The 14,825-nt window shown below is 39.4% G+C and overlaps 1 protein-coding gene across 1 annotated transcript; it reads left to right on the top strand.

The window, feature by feature from the left end:
* Nucleotides 1-11,903: 11,903 nt before the first annotated feature.
* On the top strand, nt 11,904-12,254 carry LOC149232178 (uncharacterized). Its single transcript, XM_089381854.1, has one exon. The coding sequence runs from the start codon at nt 11,904-11,906 to the stop codon at nt 12,252-12,254; it is 351 nt and encodes a 116-aa protein (XP_089237980.1).
* Nucleotides 12,255-14,825: the final 2,571 nt, after the last annotated feature.

Below are 14,825 nucleotides of genomic sequence, written 5' to 3'. Positions count from 1 at the left end.
AGGTGATATATATATAAACTCTATAGGCGACACCCTACATTTTGACACTATGGAGGAGAAGATGAGTAGACGACATGAAATAATTTAGTCAATATGATAGATAGTAAATTCAGTGGCGATTGTTGATTTCCCGGAGATTACATCGAATCTTACACTTACTCCATTATTCCTATTTTTTGTTGACCAATGGCAGAGTTATCTGCTATTAATTTGATTGTTTGGTACTTCCAGATTCATTTAATGCTTGGTTGAAGAAGCAGGGATTCATCATTCTGAAATAATTTCCTATTACAGGTTTTGAGCTATGCCATAAAAATTTAATCTCTTGATATGAATCTTTGTGGAAGAATAAGTTTGTTGAAAGATGTCATGCAGCAGGGCTTGTTGTTATGTTTTATATTTTGGATTACTTCGGGAGAAACTAAGGTGGGGGAATTGAACATTTCATGTGAATCTTGTTTGTTGAACATAACCACGAAGGTTGAAGCTCTGATATGGATTCTTCAGCAATGTTTACTGTCAAACAAAACTCACTGCTGCCAAAGCATCAACGATTTAATGGATGTATCCTTCACTTTTCATGGATGGATAGATGGATCCTTTATTGATATAGACTAGGATAGAGATCTAGATTGCAAAATATCTACAACTGTATAAGTTGTTAACTCATTTTGAGGAGCAACCAATTAGATAAGCAAGAGATTGTTTATAGTGGCACTCACAAATACAAAATATGAATACATGAAAACCACTCATGCAAGCAAGGAAGTATTATGGCTACAAATATTTTGTTCAAGTATTGGGTTGGTATAGAACGTTGTATGGATAAATTGTAATAATTAAAGTGCAATATTGGTGAAGAACCCAACTTATCATTCTAAGACAAAGTATATTGATGTTTATTATCATGTTTTGAGCAGTAGGATTAAAGATATGAAGGTGCAACTAGTAAAGATGGACACTTTGAAGAATGTTGCAGATTCATTAACATACTTGTTAGGATAAAAGGGCATCAAGAGACGTGGTGGTATCTAAAGACACCTTTATTCGATCCCACTAGCTAGTAGACAAATAATCCTAGAATTTGTTTTGACCTATAAATAGGCTACATCATAGATAAATACCATGGAAAAGCCATGGGTGCTCGTATACCTAGAGCCCAAAATCACCGATAACTTTACCAAGTCAAGTTTACCTAATCCACCCTAATAACCCCCCCCCCCCCCCCCCACTTAAACTTGACTTCGAGAGATTGACTTGGTCCCATTCATCAACCATCTCATACAAATTTCACATTCCCCCTCAAAAGTCATGATACTAGTATACCTGCGACCCGGGTACCTCTCCAAGTGGTCCATTCCATAGCGTAATGACTCAATGTGCCACTGCACTGCATGTATGCTTGAGCAAGCTCTTAAGGCCTTAAAAATATGCGTTCTCATGTGCAACATGTCTACCTAAACATCATATCTTACAACTTCCTATGGGAATACACTTGCGTATAATAGGATTTCACAACTTGGACCAAAACCTTTAGGGATTTCATACTTCACACATTGGCTCCTTCATTAAAATTCAACACCATTTAGTCCATATTTGTTCCTTTCATCCATACAACCACTCTCTCGGCTTCTTTATCTTTCATGATTTTGTATTTTTTTTTTAACCATCAACACTTTGTATTTTTTTTTTTAACCATCAACACTTCTCAGACTTGGTCTCTTCTCAACCTTTTCTTTCCCTTCTCTATGGTTTTCTTCACTCTACCAAGAAAAATATTCTCATCTTCCTTCAACTTTGATATCAAATCTTAGGATCGCAGAGCACCAAGAGAAATGGTGGTTTCTAAAGACATTGTTGATTGATCCCACTAACTAACAAGAAAAATAATCATGGAATTTTTTGGCCTATAAATAGGCTACATCATATATAAACACCATTGGAAAAACTATGCGTGTGCTCGTATACTTGGAGCCCAAAACCACCGGTAACTTACCAATTCAACTTTACCTGATCTACCCTAACAATACTTTGTGAGCACTAGAAATTTCTCTTCGTGTAAAGAAATAATCTACTTTACTATTTTGGATTTTTCATCTTATACTCTTATGATCCCTTGTATGGAAAGAAAAAAAGAAGTGGGAGAATGTTGGGTATGTATTATATTATTTGCATCACTATCCTTAAGGGTTACATGTTGCATCGAGCACAACAGGGTGATAACATGGGGGTGAAAGCCACTTTGTTCAGGGAATCGGGGAAAATCCTAATTATTTTTTGGGGGTAGGTTTTAGTACATCATTTTCAGTTTTAGTAGTTTTGTGGCACATGGTTATTCAACTCATGGATTTGTAATTCTAATTAAGGATATGTGGTTGTATTCTAGTCCAAAATAAATGGATTGGTAGTTTTTGGATGCTATGGAATACACATATTGCATTGTAACAATATAAAATGTGTATAAGAATAAATAAATATCAGTGTAAATATATGTATACCATTACATTTTTACTTTTATTTTTATTAACAATACTACTGACCTGAAGTAATAAAGATTTTGAAATCGGAATAACATAGGATGTTTAGCTACTTATCATATTGTTAATTTTATTAGATTTTATAATTAGTATAATTAACTTTCAATGTGTTAAAGTCACATTTAATTATAGTTCTTCCAAAATGAAAAACTTATATTTATGACCTTTTATAAAAAAATATAATAATTTCATCATAAATTTCCTTGTATTTTTATATAATTGAAAATGTTAATATATTTTTAATTTTGTTGATAAATTTCATATACCAAATTGAATTATTAATCAATCACTAAAGAAATATATAAAAACTATTTACTTTATTTTAAGACATGTCTATTTTAATTAAAAGATTAATCTATATGCTTTTTATTATCTTATTATTATTATTTATTAAAATGTTTTATAACATAAATTTTGAATATAACTTTAAAAAAAAATCGTTTTCGTGTAATTGGCATTTTTATTATACCAGCGATAACATCTTTTTATTTTACCACCAATAATGGACATGTTTGCATCGTTGATGGCATCTTAAATTTACATATCTACTTGAATCGTTATATTATAAAAAGTTCAAATTAGGCCTCTTTACTTTCAGCCCTGACCAGCGAAAATGGCCTTCAACGCCTGACTGAACCCGGGAGAACTGCATTCATTAAAAGGACATGAGGTGTCTAAGAACACCGTGTGCTACCAATGGTTAATCTGCTACTGTTTAATCCTAATATTTAGGTGGGACGGGACACGTGTTCAAGATTGCGTCCAGGACGACCGATCTAAACAGTGTCCTCAAGGCCAACCTCACCATATAATGCCTATCGGCATAATTATCATGGTTATTCTTATATATTTTACGATGGTTTTATTATATATATATAATTTTTATAGGACAAAACACAGTGTCGTATTTTGTTATTAATAACAGTTTTCAAATTTGTTTAAAAATAAATAAAATTTCTATAATAATTTAATTCTAAATTATATATTAATTAAATCAATATATTAATTTGATTTGTAACATTAATAAATATTAGTTTAATATAAAAATTTATTATATATATTATTTAATTTATTTTTAATAAAATTATAAAATATATATTAATAATAATTTATAATTAAAATTCTTTTTTTAACTAAAACCGTTATGGATTTTATTATTTGAAAAGATCTTGGATCTTTGCCGGAGCGACCCCTATTACATTGCAAAGTTTGCACTGTTGTTGATTATGATCTACTAGATTTTCAGGGCATTTGTACAAAGCTTTCATTGTTTACAATTAGCAGTCCTTTCATAAGAGCGCTGCCTTTGTTTGCCATCTGGTCAGCTTCACTATTTGACATTCTAAGAATATGATAAAACTTGCACGTGTCAAAGTCTAGGAGAACTCTCTTCAATCTGTCCAGTATTTTGTTGAGGCTGGCATTGCTGAACAGTCTTCCCGACTTTAGGTTTTTTATTATTATCTCTGAATCTCCGAAAACTTGAAGGTCTTTGGTGCCTTTGTCTCTTGCAATATGGCAAGCTTTGAGAAGCCCAAGAATCTCTGCTTGATTGTTGGATTTCTGGCCTAATCCCCAGCTGAAACAGTCTTTTGAAACCCCATCCGGAGAGTAGATGACCCCCCCAGCACCAGCGGTGCCTTGGACGCTCCGTCGAAGAAAATTGTGGTTAAGTTTTGAGACTGCCACCAAGATTGAAAATTATCATCTTCGTCTCTTATGCGCCATTCCTGATTGGCCTTTTGAGGAGAGAGGAGATGCTTACGCGGGTAAGGCTCTAGCGGGCCTAGCCATCTTTTTTCTTCAGGCAGTAACAAAGGGTCATCTTTGAAATACTGTTGTTGGGCCGCTTCCAGGAGAAAGGATTTAGCTTTTGCAGCAACTTGCAATGGAGAGTGCTTCATCTCTCTGAAGATCAGCTGATTTCGGGCCAGCCAAAGCTGCCAACAAACGTATTTGGGGAGTGCTGTACAAATTTTGCTCCATAATGATTTGGAAGGGATACGCTAGGAATAGAGTAGGCTCCATGTGGCATAGAGATCTGCAACAGAGATTTTTGAAGGAAATATAATCTGAAATTCATGTAAAATAATTCCCCATACCTCTTTTGCAAAATTGCACTCCAAGAAAAGGTCTTGGGCTATTTCAAAATTGTTGCTGCATAACACACATTTGTGCGGCCCTGCTATATTCCTTTTTTCCAGGTTATCACCAGTTAGGAGTTTATTATGGACCAGAGTCCAGAAGAAGAAATTCACTTTCGGTAAGGCTAGGGAGTCCCAGACATTCTTCCAAAAGGCCAGTGTTTGTCTGTTGTTTCTTGAGGCCTGCAATGCTCTGTAACCTGCAGATGTGGTGTAGACTCCGGACTGACCCCGACCCCAGCTATCTTTCATGGATCTTGACAGGGGCTACTTCCTCCAACAGATCTTCAAGCAGGGTTTGTTGATGGGATAACCGGCCTGGGACTCCATGAAAATCCCATCCTGCCCAATCTCCACGCTGATCCCAATTTGAGAGGTCGTATATGGTGTTGACTCCTGCTTGCTTTAGCCAGTCCCTAAGATCATCTATGTCCTCATTATTATTCAGAGGTTCTTTCCCTGTAATACTGTCTAGCCATAGGTGGGTGCGTTTGCCGTTGCCAGGGATCCTATAGACCTGTTTGTTGAAGAACTTGCTGCTTCTGCAACATAATTTCCACACCTGCGTGTTGTTTGCTATATTTGCGTTCTGGAGGTTGCTGAGGGATTTGTTGGGTCCATACTTTGTTCGCAGCAAGACACTAACTGGATGAGAGGGCTCATGGATCAGCTTCCACAAAATCTTTCCTCCCAGCGCTAGATTGACGAGAGCTGAGTATCTAATTTGTAGCCCACCTTTTGCCATTGTTTTTTTCACCACATCCCAATTCACCAGATGTATTTTGTTTTCGTTACCCTTACCTCCCTGCCACAAGAAGTCTCAAAGCAGTTTGGAAATTTTCTCCGTCACATTTCTTGGAGCTAGGAGAAACGCTGCCCAGAAGATTGGTAGCACCGACAGCATGGCTTTTATGAAAATTACTTTGTCTCCCTTCGTCAGCCAATAGCCTCCCCACGCTGCAATTTTTGTTTTAATTTTCGAGATTATTTTGCTCCAAAGCGATCTTTTATTGGCTCCTGATATGATGGGAAGGCCCAGGTACTTGAATCTTTCCCATGTTGCTTGACCTTTGAATCCGAGTAGCATGGTTATGCCGGAGAGTTCCCTCTGATCTATATTCCAGCTGAAAACTTCGCTTTTGCTCTCATTGATTAAAGCCCCAGAGGCTCTGCAATAACTTCTGAGAACTGTGTTAATGGCTTTGGCAATTATGATGGAGGCTTCGCCAAGGAGAAGGGAATCGTCAGCAAATAGAGCGTGGTTCAGGGCATCAGCTCCATGGGAAGGTTTGAGACCCGGAATGTTGCCGTTTAGTCTTTCAGCAGTGAGTTTATGACTGAGGGAATCTGCCATTATGATGTATAGGAATGGGGAGAGAGGGCATCCCTGCCTGATACCTATCTGGGCTTGGAAGAAATTTTTGGGGCGGCCATTGACTAATGGGGCAATCCATGGTTTGTCAATGCAAGCTTTAATAAGATTAACGAATTGGGTCGAAAAGCCAAAGGCGGGAAGGACATTGTTGAGGAAAGAGTGATCCACTCTATCGAAGGCATTTTCCATGTCTAATTTAATCAACATACCTTTTTCATTCCGCTGCTTGCTTGAGTGTATAGTCTCCTGGACTTGGATTACATTATCTAGAATATGCCTGCCTTCCATAAAACCACCTTGAGGAGAGGAGATCAGTCCTTTTAACAGGGGCTTGATCCGATTTGCTAACAGTTTAGCCAGAATTTTATATGAAGCGTTACATAACGAAATGGGCCTGAATCTTGCGAATGACTCCGGAATGGTGTCTTTGGGGATTAAAGCAAGGTAAGTGGAGTTGGTTCCTCCACCTATCTTGGCTTTCTTCATGCACCAACCTATCATTTTGTGGAGATCAGCTTTGATAAGATGTCAACAAGCTTTGTAGAAATGGATTGTAAATCCATCAGGCCCGGGAGCCTTGTCTGCGTCCATGGACCAGATAACGTTTATGATTTCCTCCTCAGTGATTGGCCTGCAGAGAGTTGCATTTTCTTCAGGGCTGATGAGAGAAGAGATGTTAGCGATGAATTCAGCGGCTTCCTCATTGATGCTGTGAGTTTCTTCTCTATATAGATTCCTAAAGTGGGTTTCGGCGGCAGCTTTGACTTGGTTAAATCCTTTGCAAACATTGCCCTTAGCTGTTTTGATTTCTGCCATGTGGTTCCTTGATAATCTCGCTCTATATTGTCAGTGGAAGAAGGAGGTGTTTCGGTCTCTAGCCTTCAGCCACAAACTTCTGGATTTGAGTCTCCAGTATTCTTCTTCCTTTCTGAAAGATTGGTATGTGGATCGTTGGGCTTTTGTTTCTTTTTCCAGCAACTCTGTTGTGATATCTTTGCTTTCCATCTCTATTTGCAAAGTCTGCAGTGAATGGACTGACTCCTTTCTTTGCTCGGTAGGAGAGGGGGCTGGTCTCTTTATCCAGTTTTTCAGAGCCTATTTTGTGGCTTTCAGCTTTTGTTCCTAGACATAGCTTGGGGATCCCATGAAAGTTTTGGCCCAAGTTGCCTTCACTGTCTCTATAAAACCTTCCCTCTCGATCCATAAAGGGCTGAACCAAAACGGAATAGGTCCCAGGTCTTCTTCATCTTCCAAGAGAAGCTGAATAGGCTTGTGATCAGAAGCAAGTTTAGGCAGAATTTTAGTGTTGATTATCTTTTTGTTCATCATTATGGAGCTTTGTACCATGAATCGGTCTAAACGTGCTGAGATGTGTTATGTTCTGTCAGGCCGGGGTAACTCCAGGATGAGCGGGAGAGAAAACTGATTGATATTATTCATTAGCTAACTCATGATTATATACAAAAATAAGACGGATCAGTTCATCTTCTAGATGACTGTCCAGTTCACCCATCCGTTTCGGATTAGGTGTCAACATTCCCCCCCTTAATCTGAAGGGATGTTGGTGAGTCCAAGCATCGTTCTGAATCTTTCAAGATTTTCTCTTCCAAGCGCTTTGGTGAAGATGTCTGCAATTTGCTCGTTTGTGGAACAATGACGAAGATGGATTGTTTTGGCCTCAACATGATGTCAGATCAGATGATATTTAGTATTGATGTGCTTAGTACGATCATGGAACTTTGGGTTCTTGGCCAACTTTATTGCAGATGTGTTATCAATCATGAGTGGAGTTGATTGTATTTGTTTTACCTGCAAATCTTCAAGAATTTTCCTGAGCCACACAATTTCTTTCGTTGCTTCAGCTGCTGCCACATATTCTGCTTCTGTTGTGGAATCTGCTGGTACTGATTGTTTGCGTGATCTCCAGGAGACAGCTCCTGATCCAAGACTCATAGCATATCCTGAAGTAGATACCCCAGTTTCTTTGTCTCCATCGAAGTCTGAATCAGAGTATCCAATCAAGTTGAAGTCGTCCACCTGTGTATACTTGATTCCAAGGTCTTGAGTTCCCTTCAAGTACCTTAGAACTCTTTTTGCAGCAGACCAATGTCCCTCACAAGGCTTTTGCATAAACCTGGAGAGGATTCCAACAGCAAATGAAATGTCTGGTCTGGTAGTAGTGAGGTAGATGAGACTTCCTACAAGCTATCTATACTTTGTTGCATCCTCAAATTCCTTTCCTTCAATAGATGTGAGCTTCAAGTTTTGTTCCATTGGAGTACAAAGGGGATTGCACTATGTCATGCCAAATCTGTTTAACAAATCTCCAATGTATTTCTTTTGAGAAAGAAATATGGACTTTGGATGTTGGGTTACTTCAATGCCAAGATAGTAATGAACATAGCCCAAATCAGTCATTTCAAAAAAATTTCCTAATTCTTTCTTTATGGATGCAATATAGCTTTCATTGTTCCCTGTCATTAAAAGATCATCTACATATACCACAAGATATACAACTGTTTTGCCGACTTTCTTGACAAATAAAGTTGCATCATCAAGATCAAAATGTTTAAAGTTGAGTTTCAGAAGATGCTCAGTTAGTTTTTCATACCAGGCTCGTGGTGCTTGTTTGAGGCCATACAAGGACTTCACAAGTTTGCATACTTTGTGTTCATGTCCTTTCACAGCAAATCCTTCAGGCTGGGACATAAAAACATTCTCTTTTAGATCTCCATTCAAGAATGCAGTTTTTACATCCATTTGATGGACTTTCCAACCGTTCTGAGCAGCTAGTGCAAAGAGTGTCCGGATGGTGGCCCATTTTGCTGTGGGAGCAAAAGTTTCCTCATAATCAACCCCTTCCTTCTGTACAAAACCTTTTGCCACAAGCCTAGCTTTGTGCTTGTCAAGTGAGCCATCAGCTTTGTACTTGTTCTTGTAGACCCACTTGCAGCCAATTGGTTTTGTTCCAAATGGAGGATCAACCAGCTTCCAAGTGCCATTCTTTATGAGGGCATCATACTCCTTCTGCATCGCTTCTTTCCATTCATCATGAGAAGCAGCTTCTTTGAAGGAAGTTGGTTCAAAATCTGTAGACAAGTTCAATTCACAATCATAAGTAACATCCATATCAACAGGTGAATTAGAGTTATCTACATCACCTCCATCTTGTCGGTTTGTATTTCTGGTTCCTGTTTTTCCAATTTCATCAGGATGAACACTTTCAAGTGTCTTTGTCAGCCACTTTGGGGGACCTTTCTGAGATGGTCCAGGCTGCTCTGTTGATTGAGTTGGGTCTGAATCAAGATTGAGTCTCCCAATTCTATCAATTACATCACTTAAAGCATCATCTGTTGTTGGAGTGTCATGCAGGGGAGATTGTTCTTCAGAAGGAGATTCCACATGTTGATCTAGTATAGGAATCCCCCCTTCAAGATGTGGAATCTGATTATCAAACTCTTGAAATGATTTCGGTTTTGTGAATTTATCCAAGCGATCAAGTTGCCGCTCAACAACACTGTCAGATTTGGATGATTCAAGAAAAATGACATCTCTAGATAAAACAAACTTTTTATTTACTTCATCATAGAGGCGGTATGCTTTAGATGTGTTTGAATACCCCAGGAAGATACACTTACGACTTCTAGCACCAAGTTTGTTTCTATGTACCTTTGGTATTAAAGCATAACAGGTGGAACCAAATATCCTGAGATGTTTTACCGAAGGAACATGTCCATACCACAATTCATAAGGAGTCTTGTTTCTTATAGCACTAGATGGACATCTATTCTTTATATATGCAGCACATAGAACAGCATCAGCCCAAAACATTGTCTTTACATTTTTGAAGAAAAGCATGGATCGTACCATATTCAAAATTGTTCTATTCATTCTTTCAGCTACACCATTCTGTTGAGGATTATAAGGCACAGTTGTTTGATGTTTAATCCCATGTTGGCGAAGATAGTGTTCAAATTCATTTGATGTATATTCTTTTCCATTGTCAGTGCGAATAGACCCAATATGAGATTGTGCATCATTTTCAATCCACTTATGAAAATTCTTGAATGTTTGAAAAGCATCAGATTTGTTCTTCAAAAAGTAAACCCAACACATTCTGGTGTAATTATCAATAAATGTCATGATATATTTATTTCCATTTGCAGAAGGAACAGGCATTGGACCACATAAATCTGAATGAATAAGTTCAAGCTTCCTATGTGCTCTTGAATGTGAATCATGAAAAGACTGTTTGCTATGCTTTCCTAGAATGCAAGCATCACATTGTTTATGTTTTCTAGGAATTGTAGGCAAACCAGCAACACCATTTTTCTTCAACAAGCGGAGACTATCATAGTTTAAATGTCCAAATCTAGCATGCCATAATAAACTTGATGGAAGTGTACCTTCTTCATGATGAGAAATATATGAAAAATGTTGTGCATGAGCAGAGGTTCCTTGCAGTTTAAGAAGTCTTTCTTCTTCTATACCCCTCATGACAAGTGAATGGTCAGATGCCTTTCTTACCTCAAGCTTTCCATCAAACATATGAATGGAGTGACCTTGCTGGCGGATGTGGACCAGGGACAGCAAGTTTCTCTTGAGCTGTGGGAGATATAGAACATGATCCAGGAGAAAGTCTGGAAGACCAGGCAGTTTAAGCCTGACTGTGCCAAGCCCTGATGGCTTGATTTTTGACTGATCTGCAAAGTATACTACTCCATCAACATTGTCAGTGAAATCTTCAAAAAAATCTTTCCTATGAGTCATATGACAGGTTGCTCCTGAATCAAGCAACCAGTCATTTTTCGAAGAAGCAAGTGAAGCATTAAACAAATCTTCACTTACTCCAATGTTACATTGTGCCTCAATATAGTGAGCGGATTCAGGTGCTTTACCTTTGTCTGTGTCATCAGTTTTACCTTTCTGCTGATTTCTTCTCTGCTCAATCTTTTCCCATGGTAGCTTGCATGTAGAAGCATCATGAGATCCATTTCGTTTGCAGCGAATGCAATGTAAGTCTGCCTTTTCTGCTTGAGAATGTCTGCCCCCCTGCCTCTGAAATATCTTTCTCTTTCTCTTGAATGCATACTGCAACAAAAATTATTTTTGCTGATAGAAAAATAATTTTGCTGATAAAAATTACTTCTGCCAAAAAAATCCTCACTTTACAGCCTTTTAAATCCCTCTAATATGTGACAGAAGGCATCAGAATTTCATTGAAATATTATAACATTTTATGCTTCAATACAGCATAAAAAAACTGTGCAAATGTTCTGACTGATATGACTTTGAATGCTTTTGAAAACTGCTTATATAACCCCTTTGAAAACTGCTTACAATACAATACTCAAAACTGCCATCATAAATACATATCAACAGCACAACATTATACCGCCATTAAAATCATCTTTCTTGTCATTCTTAAACTTTTTGAGATGAATCAGGTTTAAAGTCATATGCATAAACAAACTGCGCAAGTCATTTGGTTATATGCATAGTCAAACTGCGCAATACCATATGGTTATATGCATAAAACTAAACTGCGCAATACCATATGGTTATATGCATAAAACTAAACTGCGCAATACCATAATTATAACAACTTCATAATTGGCACAAGGATTGACATATCATTTTCAATGAGGACAACAACACCCGCTGAGGCACAAGCAGTCACAAACGTTAATGTTGCAGTAACCCTGTCACCAACAACAAATATGCTAACAAGAAGGGGATTTCTTAGACTCCGTTTCAGAGTGGCGCAGCTCTTACAATAAAACTGAGGCCTATTTTGGACCTGGAATGAAACAAAACAGAGACCGGCAGACAGATCTATTCAACGCAATGGAGGGCCTGTACACTCACCATCCCATTCCGCTGCCCATTGTAGACAGTGAAATCCTGGAAAAGGTTATCAAATATTGTGAATATCATGTACATCACCCACCTCGTCCAATGGAAACAATAGACGACATCGACCAGTGGGACATCGACTTCTTCAATGTTGATCATTCAACTCTATCTGGCATTGCATGTGCTGCCGACTACCTGGATATCAGAAGTCTTCTAGATTTGGCTTGTAAAAGTATTGCCGACATATTAATTCGTTTGGGAACATTTGAGAATGTCCGTCGGGATAGCAGACAATCGCCGGACCTTCAACGGGTGCATCACTCAAGCTGTCATATTTTGTAATACCAAAAGAAAGGTTGACAGAGAAGATGCGTAGTAACAATTTTACTGTGTCCTCTATGCATGGAGATATGCCACAAAAAAAACGTGATGCAATTATGGCTGAATTTCGTGCTGGCACAACTCGTGTCTTAACAAACGTTCAAGCTCATGCATGTATCGGTGGTAAGAGTATTGGTGAGGATATCAGAAAACTGGAATATGGGGTGCTGAGTGTTGTCAAGCAGGCAAGAAATCAGAGAAAACGCACAATAATTTCGTGATGATAGGGTCACAACCGAAGCACCGAGCTACAACATAAGGTACCTTCTATGCTCTTTCACAACGCCAGCGACAGAGAGTAAAACGGATGCGCAGAGACCTACTGACACGCAGGACAGAGGTAGAAACGCTCAGGTATTTCAGGGCAGAGAATGAAACGCATGACAGAGGCAGTGCTCAGGTATTTCAGGGCAGAGAATGAAACGCATGACAGAGGCAGCGCTCAGGACTGAGCAGCTCTCAGGACAGCAGGAGTTACGACTATTTCTGGGACCTGTGCTCTGATACCATGTCAGGCCAGGGTAACTCCAGGATGAGCGGGAGAGAAAACTGATTGATATTATTCATTAGCTAACTCATGTTTATATACAAAAATAAGACGGATCAGTTCATCTTCTAGATGACTATCCAGTTCACCCATCCGTTTCGGATTAGGTGTCAACATGTTCCCACTTTGTTATTGGACCAAGTGTAGATGCCATGGACAGGATTGAAGTCCAAAAGGTCCCAGTGCCGAAAGAGCTCCTCCACCACGTCTAGCATGGGGTCTCTATTGCTTGACCACCCCCCCCCTTCTCTTTTGCTTTCATAATGATGTTGAGATCCCCTACTATGATGATATTGCTCGGAGACGACTGCTCTAAAAAAGCGAAGAGGGAGTTCCAGCATTCTCGTTTTTCATAGTAAGAAACTAGGACATAAAGATTGAAAAGGGAAATAGACAACTTACTTGCTTTGTGCATCAATTCCATAAAGATCCAGTGCTGTGTTTCCTGATGATTTTTAAGATGAAGAAGGTCTTCGTTCCAGAGAGTTGCCAGCCCTCCAGAAGTTCCCCTTGAGCTGACAGCTTTGCCTGTTCTTTTATTCCACTTTGAACTGCTGATCTCTAAAAGGGCTTGGCCTTCTATTTTGGTCTCTTGGAGCATGAGGATATCTGAGGGTTCTGCTTTCATTAGATCCTTAACTGCTTCAATTTTGGAGGGGTTCCCCAGTCCTCTACAGTTCCAAGAGACGAGTTTCATTATTTACTTAAGGGAGGGTTGAGGCCTCCCTTGGAAGGCCTTGGTCTGATGTTTCGCCCAATAGACATTTCTATTGTAGCTTGGCTTCCTTGTATTTTGAGTCTTTCTACCTCCTCCTCCCTCTTTTCTTTGTGGGATTTCCTTCCTGCTTTTTTCGTTTGTCGCTCATAGGTTTCATCCTCCGAGGAACCAGAACTTTCAACTGGTTTTTTCCTTGTTATTTTTGCATATGAGGGATTGGTGGGACTGCCTTGATAGGCCTCGATCTGAATTGCTTCCCCTTCCTCTTTGTTTGAAGGTGGAGTGTTTCCCTGTTCTACATTCTCCTGGGATAGGGTTACTTGATTGTTCTGAGCACTTTCTGTCTCATTTGGAATTACTTCCATTTCCTGGTTAGCTTTGGTGCTGCTAGGGCCTCCGTCCATGTTGCCTTTGCCTGTGCCTTTTCTTGAGGTTGCATTTTTCTGGACTAGAGTCCATTGTTCCCCGTTCTGTTTGTCTACTTTCTCCTCTGCTTTCTTTTTACAGTTCTTTGCAAAGTGTCCATAACCATGGCAATGTCTACATTTAAAGGGTAGTTGTTCATAGTCCAACTCCTGGACATGCGTCCACCCAGCTATAGTGAGTTTGATAGCTTCCGGTAATCCCTCTTCTAGGTCCACTTCTACGCAGATACGGGCGCATGAATATTGGTCTTTTCTCGCAGCTTGATCTATGTATTTTCCCAATGCATTACCTATGATCTGAAGGGATTTTTGGTTCCAGCAGTGGAGTGGCAAATGGGGGAGCCTAACCCAGACCGGGACAGCAGAGGGGATGTCCTGGGTGGGATTGAAATCAGGAGACCATTTGTTCAGATAAAGACCCTGGGGTCCCATGAAATACGGTCCAATTCTAAAGATTAAGCCTCTGTCATCTGGGTTTTCGAAGACAAACACAAAGAAACCCTTACCTACAAAATAACTTTTGACTCCCTCTTTGATCAGGGGCTTCCAGTTCCTTTGGGTCCATTCACCAACCGACTTGGGAGATGGCCAGAGGCCTTTGAACTAACCTATGAGGCCTCTCTCCGCAAGGTTCAAAGATGCTTTGCAGGTTTCTTCTTCTGGTAGGGCTACCGATAGAATCGTGTCTAGTTTCTTAACGAACTTCTGCTGAATAGCTGAGGGAGGGCACTTTGGTCCAGCGGCTACCATTGATCTGAAAGCTAGCACCTCCGGAGGCGGCGAAGGAGGGGGATCAGGGTCCCCGCTGGCCTCCATTGACTGAGGCTGGATGAACAGAAGGA

Source organism: Pinus tabuliformis, chromosome J, assembly GCF_031772625.1.
Source record: "Pinus tabuliformis cultivar Carrire ecotype Pingquan chromosome J, CPIR1, whole genome shotgun sequence".
Classification (NCBI taxonomy): Eukaryota; Viridiplantae; Streptophyta; class Pinopsida; order Pinales; family Pinaceae; genus Pinus; species Pinus tabuliformis.
Note: the sequence above shows the minus strand (reverse complement) of the source record. Positions and strands in the feature narration are given on the sequence as shown.